General features: G+C 27.0%; 1 protein-coding gene across 1 annotated transcript; it reads right to left on the reverse strand.

Annotated features, from left to right (window-relative positions):
• Nucleotides 1-2: 2 nt before the first annotated feature.
• LOC113377811 (serine protease inhibitor dipetalogastin-like) lies at nucleotides 3-373 on the reverse strand. The gene has a single exon (XM_026618236.1). It carries the CDS (start codon nucleotides 371-373, stop codon nucleotides 119-121), a length of 255 nt encoding a protein of 84 aa, XP_026474021.1. The 3' UTR covers nucleotides 3-118.
• Between the last annotated feature and the right edge of the window lie 21,306 nt (nucleotides 374-21,679).

Raw genomic sequence — 21,679 nt, forward strand, 5'->3', positions numbered from 1 at the left:
TGTTGCTACAAAAATATATTATTTATTATATTTATATTATAATAATTTGAACTATATTTGTAGATTTTGTGTTATTTGTTTAACTATTAGTATATTATTAAATGATAACATTATTTCATCATTTTCCATATTCGTAACGGTTCGCATTTTCATCACAGCGTCCTCTTCTTGCAATTTCGATACTCCTTCCTGATCTTGCTTCAAATTCTTTGGCACAATTGAACAGGCACGGATTTGAGAAAGTTTCGCCATTGGACGCGCAAACTGGGTCCAAATTTCTTGGACACGGACAAGGCGGCCTTTGCACGTTTTGGCCACTTGTCAAACTGATGGCAAAAACAGCCAAAACTGATAATATGAGCACACACTTCATATTTGTAAATAATTATTGATTGCAATAACAACTCAGAGATCGAACTGTTCGCTTTTATATCTATTCAGAAAATACCACTTTTATATTATCAATGAAAACAGACAATCGATTTAATTAATGATAACGACAACGACGACAACTAACATCGAGATTATACGCAATTCCCACTAATGAAATTCGCGGTTTTTCTATGTATATGATGTACTGGCAATAATGCTGCAAGTATCGTATTGGGAAAAGTGCAACTATCTATTTTAATCTTACAATCTTTTTATTATAACACTTAAAAAAAAAAATTTGCTTCTTTGCTAATATTCCTAGTTTTAGTTTTTCATATTTTTCTAATTCGTGTCTTAATATGTATCAATCGTTCAACCTGACCTCAATATTAGAGGCATCTTGCAAGAAAATTAAAGATTTACATAATAATATTTGATTAAATTATTCATAAAAGATTTAAAAGCGTAAATTTTATTATAAAGCACCTGACTACTATGTTTTTTTTATTTACATTTGTGAATTACAATCAGTCGTTATAAATAACATTCAATAATTTTAATGGTTTATTAAATAAGGAAAAAAGGTCGAAAGGTCACCCAGTGGTGATCCGATTTGATATCGGTTATGTTTAGCTTATAGATGTAGTCCTGATGTGAAAAAATTAAATAAAGCCTACTAAAGGATATCAAAAGAGGCCGTTTTCTTCTGAGCCGTTCAAAGTCATAGTATTTTATTAAATTTTTGGCCTTGATGTTTGGTTGGTTCTGTATTCTATCCTTGTATCTCAGACTGAATTTTTCAATATTTTCCTTAACTGTGTTCATGTTCGAATCTGTATGAACCAACCAATTTGGGAATACTTGGGCGCGTTTATAATTTCTTTCAAAATCTTGTTTTGAAATCTTTGAATTATGGCCATGTTGAATTTGCGCGCCGTTCCCCAAAGTGTATTCCGTACGTCCAAATTGGTTTTAACGTGACTTTGTACAGAAGAAGTTTATGCCATGTGCTCAACTGAGATTTTTGGTTTAACAAACAGTATAGTTGTCTTCTCGTGATTTCCAGCTGTTGGCGTTTACCTGAATACTATGTATTGTTAAAAATTATATTCGATTATGGTAAATTATTGGCCAAATCTTCGATAAAATACAAACGTTATGGTAATGCTATGTTACGGGTCTATCTTTGTATGAATCGGATAATGCAAATCGGTAAAAAGGCAATATTTTGCTGTGCAATCAGGCGTTTCACAAATAAAACCTAACTTCACGTGCTATCAAAGAGACATAAAAATGCACTTATGATAGAATTGTTGTTAGACAATTGTGCGTTTTGAAGTTTAGAATTTATAAGTAAAACGTATGATTGCACAGCAAATACATAGCTTTTTGGCCGTTCATCGCTACCAATTCATACGAAGATAGGCCCTCAACATAGCGTTGCCATACCATTTCTATTTTATCAGAGAATTAGCCTTATATTTACACAATCCATTAACTTGGTGCGTTTTTATAGAAGCACATTGTTGATATAAAGTTCAGAACTATTTTTGATACGATTTTTTTATCACTTTGCTTTAAAATTTGGGTATATTTTGTTCATGTTCTTTAGTTAAATTTTTGAAAGTATAGCTGATAAGTTGAAAAACGAAAAATATGAGAAGATATTGCATCGTGCAAGGTATTTTATCAAGAAACCTAAACTGACAATAAAATATAAGATTGAATCTATTAATTACTTAACTATTTCCCATATTGTATATTTATTAGTTAACCGTGTTCAAATAATGAATTTTGGGCAAATGACAATGATTTTTGTTTGTTTTCCACTATCAAGTTTGATAAAAACATTTCTTATCTACTAATAACGATACGATAACAGGATTTAGATAGAAAGGCGTTTGGATTACTAATTGTAAGCCTTCGAGAAATCAATAAATAAATTTTACAAATCTTAATCATTCGTTGCAATTACTAATGATTTTAGCAGAATACTTCTATTGGACGATGATAAGGTATCTAATAATCTTCAGAATTTAATCTTTTGTTTAAACAATAGAGTATTTTAATTCATTTCAATTAGCTACTTAATAAATTAAATATATTATAATGTAGTTATACATTATTCAATGTACAGTCTAAAAAATTTGATTTGATTTGAAGACATAGATGAAATTAATATATTAACTTCTCGAAGAAGAATTGTATGCCGTTGTCCAAAAATCCTATTTGATAATTTTTAGTTTTTTTGACGTGTCAAATCGTTCTGAATTGCTTGATTGGTCCTTACAGCAGATATAAGAACAATTAGAAAATTATGGCAAATTAACTTGATCTAATAAATTGTATCTAATAGTAATTACCCATTAGGGTAACTAATATTTATAATTATATTTAATTAATGTCAATCAATATAACTCATAAAATAATAATAAAAATCATAAATAGAATAATTTAGAATAGTAATATTCTAAATTGTTTGGTACCAAAATGGGAAATGTATGTAAGTGAAAACTTGATGCTACTTCGACGTTTTAAAAAATTCTAAACCGATTTTAAAAATTTGAAAACCATTGAAAAGATATAACCTGCAAATCGTGCTGATTAGTTTTTGGTAAAGATTAACCAGAAAGTTTCTTCGTAAACATTTGTTGGATTTTTTTTTATTATTTTTTTATTTTATTAATAATTTTTTTATTAAAATTTGAAATAATGGACCGCGTCAAAATTTCCTGGTCTAGCCATTGACACCTGGTTTTGATTGAAATTGCATATGAGGTCTAAAAAGTTTAAAATCATAGAAAGAAAAGTTGATTATATCATAAGATTCTTAACACGTGCCATGTAAATAATGACTATCGAATAATTATCATAACAAATGATAAAAATTAGAAGTTTTTTACAAATTGTAAGTTGTCCTGAATCCGTTTCAGTTGGCTTATTTAACTAATACAACATTGAGGCAATATGTGAAGTATTTAAATTTTTATACAAAATTTTCTATTGTCAATAAATATTAATTATTTCCTAATAATATTTATTGACTATAAAAACCAACACAAATTACAGCCATCACTTGATTGCAGTAGTTTATTCGAATACATAAATTTCTTTATTTTACATTAAATACTGAATTATATAATAAGCATTATAATATTATAATAAGCTAGCTTATTCCACGTATTTGAAAAAGATATAAAAAATATTACAAAACCACATAATAAATTAATACGCCATAGTTTATGTAACGAAAAACTTGACTCCTCTTCATATCAATGGCAAAAATAAAATATGAATTCCAAAGTTTCGAGAAATGATAGCTATAAGTAGGTACTTATACAATTTTTTTTGAAAATAATTCTGTAAAACACTCAGATACAATAGCGAATAAAATGGCATCATAAAGTTTTGTTAAATATATAGATAACTAAAAATACAAGATGGTCTTTTGCAAGCCTAACTATTAGTGTAAAGGATTATGCTATAATTTTAAATATTTAAAAAATTATATTAAGATTTTTATCATATTACATTTGTTTGTTTCGAATTATGTTAAAAATAGCTGCATGGCATCATTCAATCTGAATTGAATATAATTTTATATAAGGTCTCTATTATGGTCTTATCATGTGATTTGTTAATTTCCATAACATTTAATATTTACAAGCAGTATTATTTAAAAAAAAATTGTGTAAATCAATTTTAGAATCATTAAAAACCGTCTACTTGGGCATAAGCAAGAGTATAGTAAGAAAACGTATGAATGATATTCCTGTAGTTTGAAGTTAATAAAATTCTTACAAAAACAGTAAAGTTTAGACCTGCAACTATGATTAACATTAAATTTTAAAATGCAGTTATAAATTATTAGGTACATTAGTGCAGTCAATATTGTTTTTCCCAGAACTGATTTTAAAATCATAATAAACATTTACAGACAGATCTTCATTTTAATACATGCAATTTAAAACAAAAATGTTGATAAATACATCGCTATTTGCTAGAATATTTCTTATCTAATAAGTTTTATTCATTCAATTATGCTGATTAGCAATATTTATGCATCTTATAAGGATATTTACTCATAAATTTCAATGTTAATAAGAGATGTTTATCTTCCGTATAATAATATTTACATATAACCGAAGTCATACTGGTTTTCCAACAAAGTATATATATATATATATATATATATATATATATATATATATATATTATATTCAAGTGATATTCTCAGGATCGCATAATATAGATTTTTCGCTATATTTATGCAATTTTAAATTAATTCAGGCAAATATTGAGGAAAGACAATCATATCATTGAAACGTCGACATTGTTTGAAAAAAAACAAATTTTGATCAAAAAATCAATTTTATAATTTGTTTTATCATTTTTTATAATTAGAATATTATCCAGAACTCAATAATATATATGTTTGGAAATAACAAAAATAAGTTTATTTGAAAATATTATTTATTTGCAACGTTTCAGAACTAGTTACGTTCCATGGTTAAGGGCTTTCTATCAAGAACAAAATCCTCAATAATAAAAAATTATAAAATAGATATTATGATGAATAATAAGGTAAGAAAAAAACAATTGAAAAAAAAATAGGATTATGATACTCTAATAACAATAGGTATAAGTTTATGTAAAAGGGTATGAAATATGTATCCTTCGAATCAGTGATTATAGAATAATCCATCGATAATTTGAAGCATCTAGTTTTATCGATTGTATCCTTTCCATCTCCAATATATAATAATTGTTTTGGAAATGTTTCAGCGGATAATTTTAAGCTCAGAAAAATCTTAGATGATAGAAATTCAGTGAAAAACGTTCACAAAAAGCCATTAATTGATAATTCATCGAACAAGTCAATTTGGGTGTATCCAAAGACTAAAAAGAATAACTACTTTTTTAAAGCAAATTTTTCACTTCAGAATAAGTAAAATAAATAAAAAATAAATAACAAAATTAATATATGTAATAATATTTCAGATGGTGAACGATATATAATTACAAGCGAAAAAGTTTTTTACCAGAAGTCCATCCAGTTAATTAAAAGAGAAACTGAATTATTTTTAAAACAATTATTATGTCTACCATCTTCTTGTCTTGTTTTCTATATATTTATATCTTTTTTACTTTGAATTTTTAATAGTGTTTTTTTTAATTTTATTGGCCTGGCTTACTTAGAGCATTTAGCCACCTACAACATTTAATTTTTTATATTCTATGTCATCTTTATATATTCTACACAATTTTTATATCCTATTCTATCTAATCTTCAGCTCTTCGCAACTGATTTCTTCATTCTTTTATTTCTTCCGAATTCTAATCTTGCTTTTTCTTCATACTTCTAACTTTTTATTCAAATTAACTTAATTCTGATCTTCTCCAATTCTAATCTTTTCTAGCTTTCTTCTTACTTCTAATTTTATTCAAATTCAATTTAACAATTCTAATTATATTAATATCGAATTAACTTTTATTCTACTTTTCATATCCGCAATTCAATTTCTATTAAACTTTTTTTTATTTTTTTATGTAATTGCCAAGAATCGATCCGCTATTCCTGCCACAAATAGAGTAATAGAATCATCAAAAAATTTAATTGATAAATTTAGCAATTTTTGGTAAGGCTTGTGACTAAAACAAACTCTCATAATATATGTAAAAAAATTTCAAAGAAAGATTCACTAAAGACTTCACTTCGGGTAAATGATTTACCCAAATTATTTCGACTTCAAATACTTGTTAGTATAGAAAAAGTTGATATTGCAAGTAAGTTAAAATTATTTTCTTCTGCAATATTCTATATTAACAATGGCAATTAAAATGACATCAGTAACTATTGTGCATCATAGAGAAATTTTGCACTCTGCTTTACAAAAATGTACTTTAAAAATTTACATCGCCGTGGTAATGCAAAATATTTTTCCAACTATATAATTATTAGTATTGAATTTCCACAATCATTATGAATTTATGTAATGATTAAATCATGCAAACACAATTTTGATATACAAGGTCAAATATTTTTGGTACATTGTGTTCGCCTTCATATTATATATGTAATAAGGACATGCAATAAATGACATTGAATTTTGTTTAAATAAATATATGTATGTTACATGTATAGGTTTGTTATTTGTTGACAGAGATACATTCTGCGTTATTAAAGATAAAGAAAATTAATCATTGTTGATTGAACTCATTTCTATGGATCGAGTAGTCCTTGTCATAATTTAGGATAAAGAAAATATTAGCTTAATTCAAAGGAAAAAAACGATTTTATTTATTTTTGATAGCATGTACTAAATAACATATTCATATTCCTTTTTACAGTTCTTACCTATAACTTAAATTGTAAGTTTTATATTTCAATAGTGATTACTGGCACTAGGCTTTTGCAATTTAAAATCTGTTTAAACTTTATTAATGAATTCAACATTCAAAATCATTATGACATATAAGAGTTACAGACATCATATTTAACCAATAGTATGACCTCTTCAATTATGACAATGCAGTTTAATAAATGTCATTGTATTAAAATTTAAAAGATAATACTAAATGTAATTATTATCACATATCTTTTGCATTTTTTTAAGAACAGCTTGTTCTTACAATTTGTTAAAAGTTATGCAATAGCACATAGAAGTGTTGGTAAAAATAAAATAATTTGAATTAATATCATTGTTTGAATAAAACCAATAACAAATTTCTAAAGCTTAAAATTTGTAAGAACACATACACAGAATATCCCAGAAATCCACATCACGAATCATCACAAAAAAAATCAGAAAAAAATCTATTTCATGCAGTTTGAAATTCAAGAACATTCAAGAAAAACCTAGAACTTTGTTTAAAGTATGTTATAACAATTTTTCGTTTAATGTGTTAAATTCTTATTACTTTTATTCATTTAAACATTACAACCATAACCCTAAATAACATTTCTCGGGACCACAAAAATAATGATCAAGTTCACCAGTAATCTAAAATTACGACCATTCGTTATACTATAAATTTAAAATTTCCAGAACTCGTCAACGTTAACCGATAAACCAATTTGAATTAGTCGATTACTACTGATGGAGAGACCAACAGATTAGCTTTTGGCGAAAGGCAGGTCCAGCGGTTTGGAGCTACTGAACCAAAAACGCAAAAAAACAATTTCTGAGAAAATGGAGCATTTGATTTGATTGATTCATAAAATATTTTACCCGTGTTGACGTAATGAAAAACTAACTACATTCATACGAAAGATTGTCCAGAATAAAAATTATAAAAATTGACATTTGTTGGTCAAATATGATTTTTACAAATCATCATTATTGATGCCTATACAAAAAGAATTATTTATAAGTAGGTAGACAGGAAAACAGGTAAGCAAGTGAACAGCTAGACGGAATGACATGTAGCAAAGAAGAAAAGTTGGCAGTTAAGCAAGACAGGTGGAGAGATAGATAGAGAGACAGGTGGACAGGTGGACAGGTAGACAGGTAGATCATATAAAAATCAAATTATAATTGTTCAAATCGATCCTTTACACATATCGGAAAGTTCATGCAATTTGCCTCAAGACAACATGCCACTTACAACTAGTTCTTTTTGTCATGATAGTTATACAATCAGTCGTGTCTCCCTGTCGTATAAGTTATTTTTTGCTTAAATTTCCAACCTAGCATTGAAAAAAAAAACCTTAATAATTATAATTATTAATTTATTACAATAAGTTAATCAATATAATAATAATTATTATTATTTTAAATTAGGTATTAAAGATTGTAAGTAAATCATTCATTAGAAGACAAATAAATAAATATTAATTTAGACAAATAATGTATTGATATCAATACTATCGTCGTTCAACAAAACTTTAATTTTTTCTAATTCATTGAAATTAATAAACAAATCATCAGAACTTAATTAAAATAATAAAGTCGTATACAAGAAAACTATTTGTTCAACACGTGTTCAAGTAGAGTAGGATATATGTGTAATCAGGCAGTATTAGATAAATGTAAAATATGAAATAATTATTAAAATAACAATTACATGGTAATAATTAATTGCTTGAAGTAATTTATTAGTTATTAGTGAAAATCGAAATAAAAAAATGCCAAAAAATCCTTAAGAAATATTTTCCGTGATAAAAAATATTTGAACGATTTTCAAATCTGCCGCCAGAACTGATTTCTATTCGTGTTTCGACTAAAACATTTTCGGTAATTTGCGCGATCGTATCAGCGCATGTGTTTTAAAGCATGCTACAGTCATGGTCCTCGTGCACATAACCAAAATTTTATTTCACAGGCATTCTAAAAATAGATTATTCAATGCAGTTCACATTTATTGTCATTTGAATATAAATTTTCAAAATGAAATCGAAGTGGGTTAAAATAAACGAAACCTTTAAGTAATTCGTAAAAATACGTCATAAATATAAATATTACATATTTATAAATAATTAATAATAATTTATAAAAAATACAAATCTTGGGAAAATTAGATCTGAGGTATATACCAATGAGGGTGTATTTTGCTTATGGATATTTTATTAATTTTTGTTTTAATTATGAATAAAATTATGCTATAAATTATAATTAAACATTTTTCATTTAAAATATGATAATTATATGTAATAGACGATTTGTCAATTAAGAATTTAAGTAGAAATTGAGATATTTCTAAAATATTCTTTTAATCACCAAATAATTTAATTTTTTTTATTATTAATTATTTCAAATTATAAATAAAAATAAATTACATTTTTATTATTGATTGCCTTTTTTATTTATTAATTTTATTTGAAAAAATTTAATCATTTTAAGTGAAATTTATAAAATTAAAATAATATACATATCCATACAAAATTCAATAATAGTATAAATTGCGTTTCTTTTAATGTCTTTCTAATATTATTTACAAAAAAAAATCATTCACCCCCCAAAAATGGTCAATATAAAGAAATACATCAATATATGTACTTTTTAAAAAATTATTATCTATTACTCGAGTATCATTTTGATCAAAATGATTCATTACTCAAAAGGATATTTCAGAAATATTAAATCTCAAAATAAATTATTTTTTTTATTATCAATTATTTCAAATTATAATTAAAAATACATTATATTTTCATTATTGATAGCCTTTTTATTTATTGATTTTATTTTTAAAAAAATTAATCATTTTGACTAAAATTTATAAAATTAAAATAATAGATTCAATTGCATTTCTTTCAATGTCTAACTCATATTTACAAAAATTCATTCACCCCCCAAAAATGGTCAATATAAAGAAATACATCAATACATATACTTTTTAAAAAAATATTATCTATTACTCAAAAAGATCTATTAATTAAAGAGATATTTCTGAAATATTATATCCCTAATTAAATTATTTTTATATTATTAATTATTTCAAAATACCAATAAAAATAAATAACATTTTCATTATTGATTGTCTTTTATTTATTGATTTTATTTATAAATATTTTAATCAAATTAACTGAAATGTATAAAATTAAAATAAAATACATATTCGTAAAATATTTAATAATTGTATCAATTGCAAGTTTTTAAATGTCTCTCTACACCTTACAAAAAAATTTCACCCCTAAAAAATTGGCTAAATAAAAAATGTACTTAACACATGTACTTTTAAAAAAAATATTATATATTTCTCAAAAAGTTGATCAATTTATGCACTCAAATTTAGTGACTAAATATATAGTAATTCGCCTTATCATTTAAATCTGAATTAAACCAGTTGTGTATGGCATCGTGCATTAGTGCAAATTGCTGGAATTGCTTTCCCTTCTAAAGTGATCTTCAGGACTTTAGCCAGAATTAAAATTGAAATGTGAATTATTTTCGATATACAAAAAAATAATAAAAATAAACAAAAATGATTTTTTTTTCTAAAATCAATTGTTTCGTTAACACAAACAGAAAGTTTTTTGAATCATTCAAATCGGATGCTTAGTTCGTTCAAAAACTGCCATTTTTTGTACATTTAGCTTTATTTATTTATCTGCGAAATGGCTGGACCTGCCTTTGCCAAAACTAATCACCACTTCTCCCAATCATTACAAATTGAATGTTTTTTGGATCATTCAAATCGGATAATCCGTTCTCTCAAAAACTTGATTTCTATTTTCTGCATTCTTTGCTCCGTATCTTCGTAACAGCTGGACTTGCCTTTGCATTTGCATCAGCATTTCTCTCTACCAATAGGAATCGAATGTTTTTTGAACTATTAAAATCGGCTGATCCGTGTGCCCGAAAACGTGGACAAAAAATGCGGACATACAAAACACACACACACGCACACATCCATTTTTTCTGAGGTATGCCAAAATGTTTAGAAACATCTGAAAAATGAAAATATGCTAAAATGTTCATTTTCGATTTTCAGCCCATTACTATAACTTACCCTACGGGAAGTTAATAATAAATTATATGATTTGAATAAGAAAACTACTTTCAACTGCAGTTCATTCCTATATCAATAGCGTCATCTTTGGCATGGGTGTTAAATTTCTATCCAAGACAGAAATCAGTTACATAATCAACGTAAATATTTTAACGCCTACCTTTTTAAATTGAATTTAAAACTAGGTTTCAAACGCTTGTTATTTTGTATATAATAATAAATATAATCTGAGACAAATAGTGTACATTTTTGGCAACTAATATAAGTTGTGACAATAGTAATTGAACTTTATTATGAGCGTTTCTTTTGAATTATGTCGCCAAATGCTTCGTTACGCCTCAAATCTGTTCCTGGGGCTTGCAACATTTTCTTTAACTTTAAAAATGAAAAAATACATATGCACTATAAAATATGCACCAATGATATTAATTTCAAATATATTCAAGATTCATAAATTTAATTGATTTATGCACTAAAAATATTAAGTAATTTTTTTTTATTAACCAAATTCAATTAAATAACCAGGGTTGGCGACAAAAAAGATTCTTTGCCTAATGCCCCATGATTCTATATGAATTTTTTTTAAAAAGAAAAACAAAAATTAAAACGTGACAAAGTACAAATAACTAATAATTTACAAGTTTTGCCTGCTTTTTAATATTAAATTAAAGATATCCGATGTATGCCCATATAAAAATTGAAATATTTACTCTAATGTGAATTAATAATTTATAAACATATATTATTGATATCATAATTTTTCTAAATTTATATCATTTTTTTTTATTAAAATATTATCACAATGCTTTACATTTAATTTGAATATGTATATAGATTAAATTATTATCTCTGATCCGAAATAAGATGTCGAATAATGTAGAATTACTAATTTGTTAGCAAAATATTTGTACATACGTATATAATAGTCATAATAAAAGTACTGTATCATTTTTCAGATTGATATTTGGAATTTATTTGAAATCCTATACAAAATTCAAATTTGTTGTTTTCCATTCAAATTCGACAAAAAACTATTATTATTTCTTTCCCAAATAAATTCATATTTGATAAAAAGTACAACCTGCCCGTAGGGTGAATTAGTTATCGCATGGTTATCACAAAAAAAATCAAAAATTATTTTTTCACTATCTTTAAGTTTTTTAAGACCTACTTGACATTTTCATGCACCTTAGAAAAAATGGCTGTGTGTGAGAGCAATGACCAGCCGATTTGAATGATTCAAAAAACATTTTGATCTCGAGACTTGCTTATCAGTTTTTGGCAGAAGCAAGTCGAATAGTTTCAAAAATGCGGAGCCAAAAATGGCAAGTCCGTTTTTTAAAAAAACGGATCGTGCGATTTTATTTTTCTAAAAAACAATTCACATAAAGAATTGATTAAAGGAGACCTCCCTCCACCTTGGTGATACGTAGTGATATATAATATTACTCCCCTTACCCCCCCCCACTAAACATCACAAAAATTGTATGTTATTTTTTAAGTAAAACTTTTGAAGTTAAACTTCTATAGGCGCGACTAGGGTGTAAATCCGTACAAATGCAACGAAAGTCCGTTACGCTAGAACTGTTCGTCATTCGCTCTCGATGAAATAATTTCTATACGGGTCGATTGCTATTAGTCGTCGTGTCGAGTGAATAGAAATCTTTCGAGTAATTAGATTCGAAGGTTACATCGTAGAACAAATCTTGATTTAATAAAAAATGCCTGAATTAGAAGAATATTTTACCTTGTCCCCCGCAAATAATTATAATGATAATAATAAAATAAATAAAATATTTGTGCCGTGTAAGAAACGTAAGTTTATTGAAATAATTTCTATATTATTCGTAATTTCTATAAATCTTTAAAGTTATTAAAATGAGAAATATTTTTATAGGCAAGACAGATATTAGGGCTGCTCAAAGAATGAGATTGTACGTAAAGAAAAAATACAAGCAGTCAATGAATATATGTTAATTTTAATTACATGAAGCTCTTCAAACAAATCCTCGACATTTTCGACAGTATTAATTAGTATAGATCTGTATGGATAATATGAATTATACGACTTGAATGGGTTACAAAATTTTCAAAAAAGTCAATTTTTTTCAAAAATTTCAAAATTTTCAAAAAAAAAATAAATGAGGATAAGAAAAGTTCCAGCAATTTGCCTTAAGGCACGATAGACCTTAAGGCATACGCCACTAGTATATTTTAAGTTCTTTAAAAGGTTTGAAACCCCTTCGTGTTAAATGTCTGCACGTCGATGTGTTGGTGTTGCTTATTGGATGTATTCGCCGGCCGGTTATGGCCAACAAACGCCAGTTGTATATTCATAATACGGTACATTCATGAGCTAAAAGAAGCATGAGAACGTCTTTTGACATATCTTAAACAAAATCACAGTGATGTCGATTAATTCGAAATAAATAAAATACCATTACATTTCATAATTTACAATAGTGCCAACTTTATACATTTCATTCTAAACATGTCGTGATAACCGCTTGTGATGTGGATGTGGACTGTTTTGTACGTTTGATCTCATCGAAAAAATCATTTTAAATTGATAGTCGATTGATTATTTAAATTATTTAAAGAGAGTGCAATATGTTCAAATTAAATACTTTTCAAAAGAAATATTCATTGAACTTCTAAACTAAAATAGTGTTTGAAAAAAACAGTTAATTAAATTGTTTAAATAGTTTTAGTTCGTAGTGCGATATAATATTATAATAAAATGTTACCTCCGAGAACTTTAGGGATAATATGTGTACTTGCGTTCTTTGGTAAGAATTAGTTTAGTAATTATTTATGTTTTAAATTTTTATTTCAAAAAATATTTAAAACAACAACTAATATGCTACTCACAAGTAAAATGGTGTGAAAAATAAAATTAACTAGTTGGTATTAATATTTTGCCTTGAGGCAAGTTACATGAACTTCCCGATATGTGTAAACAATCGACTGCATCATTAAAAAATAAATCATTTTATGAGTGATTAAAAGTATTCCGAGTGGATTTATTACACATAATTGAAAACGAACGAACACGTTAACTTGGAGTATTTTCTAAAAGCAAATTTTCACAAATCAATAAATTTTATAAGTGAACCAGATTCTGCAGGACTTTAATGGTTTAGTATGTTCATTAAGACCAAGTACTCTATCGTTATACCAAGTAAATCGTCTAATTTTAATTTTAACAAACGTAAAAAAAACTACTCATTTTCTCAAACTTTGATGAATTTTTAAAATTAAACTACTTGTCGTAAGGCCGTAATATTTCAGTAAGTTCTATAAGACCATGATATATATCGCCAAAAAAGTTCCATGAAAGTCGGCTTAAATTTTTTTCAACAATTAATTACAAGAAAACAGGTCGGTAGATTTTCACCCGAAACTAATCAGTATCATTCCCAACTAATATCTTTCGAACAGTTTTTGATTTTTTAAAATCGATTTGATAGTATGAGCTCAAATGTGGACGAACATTTCAACACTTTTTTCCAAATTACAAAGAAACGGCTCGGCCAATCGCTGCACAAAACTGAGGAAAGATAGTCCTCCTTGAGATACGTCAAATGGCTTTTAAATTTCTGAAATCGGTTCAGGCGTTTTTGAGAAAACGTCGATCAAAGGTCTAATTTTGACAAATGCCAAAAAAACTATACTAATTTTTGCAAACTTTGAAGAATTTTTAAAGTAAAACGAGTTGTCGTGGGGCCGTAATATTTTAGTATGATCTATAAGACTATGGTATCTACCGTAGTAATCAGCACGATTCCCAACCAATATCTTTCGAACGGTTTTTGAAATCTCAAAATCGATTCACAATTGCGGACTAAAACGTGGACGAAAAATTTTTCACTTTTCTGCGATTTACAAAGAAACAGCTCGGAGATCATCGCACAAAACTGAGAAACGCTAGTCCTCATAGAGATACATCGAATGGCTTTTAAATTTTTGAAATTGGTCCAGCCGTTTTTGAGAAAACGTCGATTTACGGCAAAAATCTGTTCACATACACACACATACTTTTTCCAAATTTGGTCTCATTCGATTCAGAATGGCTTGAAACGTTGAGAAAACATAAAATTAGCGAATCGGATTTTTTGATGAAAACATAAACTTCTTCTTCAGGAAGTTAAAAATAAGTCTAATTTAATGAATACACTAATTTTGATTTTGAATAGTATTTTTCTAGCATTAGTCTTCTAGCATTTATTACAATTTGAAATAGAAAATTGTTGTAGTCATTAATGTTTATTCAGTAGTCGACTAAACTAAAACAAAAATGTAAATGATAGTGATTATAAAATTATTTAAACTCATTATCAATTGCTAACCATTAACTATTTGCATAAAAAACAAACCGGAATTTTAAATCATTAACCTAGTAGTTCTAAATTATATATACATGTATATATATATATATATATATATATATATATATATATATGTGTGTGTGTGAATTTATTTAACTATATACATATAATTTATTTGTATAGGCTGCACACTTGTTACAGAAAGGTTTTTTATAGAGCTTGGCCGGATATACTGATTTATTATTAAGTACCTTTGAATATTTGTACCTATTAAAATCCAACTAAAATTTTTATATTCGGTGCAGTACCATCAAGTTATAACAAATAACTACTTAATTTTTGTTTCATTTCTTCTCTTAACTAGTTAACAATTTATATTACAAAATTGTAGATCATTAACATTACACATGCAGTAAATTTATAAATTGATGGGTATAAATACATTCATAAAATTTACATTCATCTGAGGTTGAGTCAAAGAGTCAAAGGTTGCGATACGATAGTACGATTCAACATATCATTTATTATCTTTGGTTAAGTTCAGATTTTGAATCCACTCTTGAAAATCTGTTTATATATAAGGAATAAAAGTAAATACACCGAAACCCAACCAACAATGAAAAACGAAAAAAATTATATAGAATAATAATAATATTTTACTATTTAAGCCACATATTCTCATATTAAAACGTATTAAAAATTCAATTAGTATGTAAATCAAATGTTAATAATATAGTTCACCTCTTAATGTACGATGTCATTAAATCGAATCAATATTTCCCGACTTTAACAATGTTTTTAGTACAAAAATTAAATCAAATTAATATTAATCTTTTTTTTTTTGATTAAGCATTTATGGTAAAAATTATTTACAAAAATAATTATAATATTTTAATTATAATTTATGTTAATTATAAAGTGCATATATTATTCTTTGTTTGTATAGTAACTACTAGTAATGTGCCAACTCGAATGAAGTGATTCGAATTATTCAACTTGATTCGAATCACATTTTACTTGATTCGAATCAACTCGTATCAAGGCGCAAAATATAAATATAAATTTAAAAAAAAAATTATGTTTTTAAAAAAGATTCAATTTTCTAAGAACTCTGTAAAAATCGATCTTTGAGATTTTTAAAATTTTTGAAAAAGAAGACCCTTTTAAAAAATTTGATTTCTTTTATATTTTAAATTAATTAGGATTCTAAACATCTTTTCAAAGCATAAAACAATGATATATACGTAAGACTAGACTAAGAGATGGTGTAGATATTATGTAATTTAGTATATGGCTAATGTACTAGTTTATAAAGCCAATAAATCATAAATAAAAAAAAAGCAATCGCGATAAACATTGGTTCAGAACCCATAGAAAAGTGAACAAAATTTGTTATGATTATTAAAATATCTATAAAACATGTGATAATTTGATGTGCATAGGTCTAATGATCATTTTATCCGCCAAATGGCAATTTTTTTCACATACACGCATACATCAATTTTTTCTAAGGTATGGCAAAATGTTCAAAAACCTCTGTAACGTAAAAATTTTATTTTCATTTTTTTTGCGATTGCTATAATTTACCCTACAGGTAATTAATAAATATAAAAACATAATTTTAATAAATGTGAATATAAAAATGCGCAGATACAACAGCGTCATTGTCTTTGGGTTTGATAGAGAGCTGGGAGGAAATTCGTTCGTTCGTGAAATATTAATATTTAATTTTGATAATAAATGTGTGTTCTAGAAACCATATATCAATTTTCAGACCATTTGTCTTATAAAATTTTCTTCTCATAAAATTGTTTTTGAAACTATTACTTAACACCAGAAAGTCTGTGAATCACACGTAACTTTTGATTACGTAGGATTTTTTGATAATGGTAATTTATGTTTACACTTTTTACTTGGTTTACTAATTTATCATAAATTTTGATCACATTTACTAAATGAATAATACATTGATGTTTGTTTTTTGTCCATATCGAATCATGTTTAGAATCAGATTTTTTTCTGAGTCGAACCATACAAATTAGGAAATCCTGTTTCTAATGGTTCAAATTAGGAAATTAGCAAACAGTGTGTCCCAGACCTTATCAACTTAATTATCCTGAGAAAATTAGAAAAAAATATCTCAGGTTTGAAAATTGTGAGCTTTTAAGCGCAACCTAGAGCTTTGATAAATTATGACAGTTTTTCGGTTATTATGGCCAACATCTATTAATTTTATTGATTTAAGCATAAAAATACCATACTTGCACCAAGTTTTTCAGACTTTTTGTTGAACAATGAATTTCAAAATTGACTTTGAGAGGCCCTTCTTTAAAAAAATGTGCTAAAGTGTGTTGGCAAGTTTCATCAATAGTTGGCGCATTTAATCAGGATTGTAAAATGGTAAAATACTTGATAATTTTACCATTAAAAAATTTTCAGTAAAAAAATAAAAACCTAAAAATGACATAATCTTCGCTAGTGCAGCATTTTACTCACAGTCAGTTCAAAATAGGTCAAACAGGTTCAAAAAAGTCGACCAATTTTTAAAAAATAATTTTATAGTTTAACATAAGATCCTAACTTACGCAACTTTCATGATACCAAATATTAAAGCAAATTGATTAAAAAGACCAGTTTTACGAGAGTGAGCTAAATTGCATTATTTTTTGGTTTTAATAAATATTCTTATCGAATTATTTTATTGGTGGGACAAAGTAGATGCTTATTTCTTGTTCTTCCTTACGCAGTTTTAAATTTAAATTATATTCAATTCGATCTTTCCATGATTATGTGAAGGGTTAACAATGTAGTGATTTTCAATCATTTTCTTGGACACTGTATAAAAATTATTTCACCTTATTGTATTCAAAGCGATAGAAAATGATTGAGAACCTCTGTGCTAATAAATTATATTAATTTATATTATGTACTACGGTGGAGGCTGTCTATCTATCTACTCTGTTTTCTTGTTTCAGGTAGCAGAGCTGCTATGGCTCCAGGTAGGAATGCTATAGAACTATTATAAATTTAATCTATTTTACTAACATATGTCACTAATGCGAGTGTGTAATTTATTTTTACTGTATATATTTCTTTCATATTGTATTTTATTAATAGACGATAAGTTTTATTACGATTTTATCTAATTCTTAGTATTAGAATTTCTTCGAACTGTAATGGTAAACTGGTGTGAATTTTTCTTATCGGACTTACTTTTGAATAAGTAGTATCTTCTCAAGCAGGTATGCATGACGATTTTCAAATAAAACATTATGTATCAAATATAATTGTATTAAACAGTAATCTCATTCTTGCTTTTGGCTTGTTCGGAAGTAACTTCGTTTTTCATAGATATTTTTGCACGTAATTTTCGTACAATAAATATTTACTTTAATAAATTATGCATTGGCAGTTTTGATCCAACATCTTTTGTCATATTATTATTACTACTGGTATTATAATTCTGAAATCATAAATATTTTGGTCGTTATTGGCAAAAAATTGATCAAAGTGCCTAAAAATTTTTTTTAGTGACCGGAATAAATAATGGTCCGATGATGGCAGATCTGGAGAATATGATGAATGTGTCATTGGGTCCCATTTAAGCTTCAAAAGCTTCTGGCGATTGACCAAACTTTTGTGAGGTCTTGCCTCGCCTTGATGCAGGACTATACCTTGTTGTGGGTTAATTCTGATCTTTTCTATTGAAATATATCATTTAGTTTATCCAGCTGATGACAAATGGCCAACTCCTGAATGAACAACTCCTTTAAAATCTTACCAAGCATACCGCATCACCTTTTTCTGGCAAATTTCAGCTTTGCACCTGTTTTCAGCAGGTTTTATTTTGTTTCATGGACAAATTCGTGTATTGTATTCCTTACATTCTCGTTGCAATCTAACGAATTTTATTACTCAGATTCGCTGAACTCTAATCTTGATTAGAGTATAAGGTTACTTCGGCAGCAACATTTTTAATGTTAGTCACACGTGAAGATATGAATATCAGATTAAACATCGACTAAGTATACATTACATACTACATAGTAATACGAACGTCGATGCACGCAATGCAATTTAATCACATGCTAATTTAATGTAAAGGATATCAAAATTAGTAGACAAAATCATGATATGGATATAAAACGTATGTAAATCACGTCAATTGTAATAAAAATATTAATAAAAGATCTACTGATTATATATTAGTACACCTCACATATCTGTATGTTGCACAGAATCAGAAATGTTAAATGAAATAAGTAAACTAGTGTGTATGGCATCGTGCCTTAAGGCAAATTGCTGAAACTTCCCGTACAGTAACGAAATGTTCGAAAAATATAAATGTTTTCGAATATATTATTATAAATAGTGTAACATTGTCTAATATTTATAAGAGTTATATAAACTGAATTACAAAGTTAAAATTATTTATTTAAAGTATATAAGTGAGCTTTAGAACTTTAGCTAGAATTAATATTAAAATCTCAATTATTTCGATATACAAAAAAAAAAAAATTTTGAGAAAAAAAAAATTGGGAGAAATAATTGAAATAATTTTTTTTCCAAAAGCAATTATTTTGTCGAAACAAGCAGAAAGTTTTTTGAATCGTTCAAATCGGATGCTCAGTTCTCTCAAAAACTGCATTTTTTGCATATTAGCTCGTTATCTCCGAAGCGGCTAGATCTGCCTTTGCCAAAATCCAACCACCACTTCTCTCCGTCATTACGAATTGAATGTTTTTCGATCATTCAAATTGGATGCTCCGTTCTTTCAAAAACTCGATTTCTATTTTCTGCACTCTTTGCTACGTATCTCCGAGCCGGTGAACTTGCCTTTGCCAAAAAATAATCAGCACATCTCCCTATCAATAGGAATCGAATGTTTTTTGAACCATTCAAATCAGTTGTTCCGTGCGCCCGAAAACGTGGAAGAAAAAATGCGGACATACAAAACACACACACACACATCCATTTTTTCTGAGGTATGCCACAATGTTCAGAAACTTTCAAAACGTCGAGAAATGCAAAAATTTTCATTTTCGATTTTCGGCCCATTTCTATAACTACCCTACGGGAAGTTAAATAACATTCACGTTGAAAATGAACTCCACAAAGTATCGATATATGAATATTATAAAAAATATTGGTAAAAGAACACACCTACCTAATTGTCAGTAGGCATTTTTTTTAAATTTAGAATACAGTACATTCTTTAAATTTCTTAATGTACACATATAAAATACGCGCGTGATGATTTGCATAGTTTAAATCATTTGTAAGAATTGCACGAAACCGTGGGTTGAATAATTACTTCAAATGTAGAATATTTCCTTGACATATATGCATGAAAGTGAATGACTATTTCAAGCAAATTGTTTTTTTTATATAGCTATCCGTTGACTTAATTTTGAATAAAATATAGAGAAAGCATAAAATAAAGTTTATTTAAACATATAGAAGGTATACACAAAATTCTAGAAAACATAGCCATATGAAGAGTTTTCAGTTATCCGTTACATTGTGTAGGTTAATTAATGGGATTTTTAGCTAAATCGTGGACGAAAACTTTTGCTAATTGCAAAGAAATGACTTGGTCGATCGAGTAATAGAATAGTTTAAATAATTTGAAATCGGTGCAACCGTTTTTGAGAAAACGTCGATGAAAGGCAAGAATCGTCTCACATACACACATACGCAAACCAACTTTACCAAATTGGTTCCAAATGATTAAGAATCCAATTTTATTTCCTGATAGATATTGCACAGAAATCTAGAGGCTTGTTACATTAAGAGTTTTAAAGATTCGCAATATGATAAAATAATCAATCGAAGGTAAATGCTTGGTATTAATATTTTTTAGCAAATTGTATATGCTCAAAGCCTATTAGAAATAACTATTTGTGTGTATGGATGACAATTATGCTTATATATAATAGCTATAAAATATGATTAATTAACATATACAAAATGATTATTTTTGAATACCAAATGAGAATTTTTACCATGGAATGGTTCACTCCAATATATAAAAAGTTTGACTAGAGGACAATATTGCAATTTCTATGTACCGGTAAACCTTAGTAAATTACTGTAGTAACATTTTGAAAAATATTTATCAGTCAGAAATAATATTGAAAGCTTCTGTAAAGATATGATAATTTTATATATGCACAATCCAAATATTCATTAATGGCTCTAAAATTTAATCCGCTTTTGCGTTTGCTTCTTCCGAACCTCCAAAACGGCTGGATCAGCCTTGACAAAAAAAATATATTTCTGTATCATTTTTGGAATTTCTAAAATTCCCTTAGAAAAGTAATAAATTAACAATTTTTGGTGTAATTATGATTCATTATAGGATTTTCGAAAGAATATCGTCGTTTTTAACTCGATAGGGGTTAAAGAAAACATCCATTAGTTGCATTTGATAATCTCCACCTTTGACATCAAAATGTTGCAAACTAGTTCAATAACTGACTTGCACCGGCAACATATCTTACCCATATACGTACATTACGTTTTTT

Source organism: Ctenocephalides felis, unplaced genomic scaffold (assembly GCF_003426905.1).
Source record: "Ctenocephalides felis isolate EL2017-DRISC unplaced genomic scaffold, ASM342690v1 CF-g0.4_SCAFFOLD_01886, whole genome shotgun sequence".
Taxonomy (NCBI): Eukaryota; Metazoa; Arthropoda; class Insecta; order Siphonaptera; family Pulicidae; genus Ctenocephalides; species Ctenocephalides felis.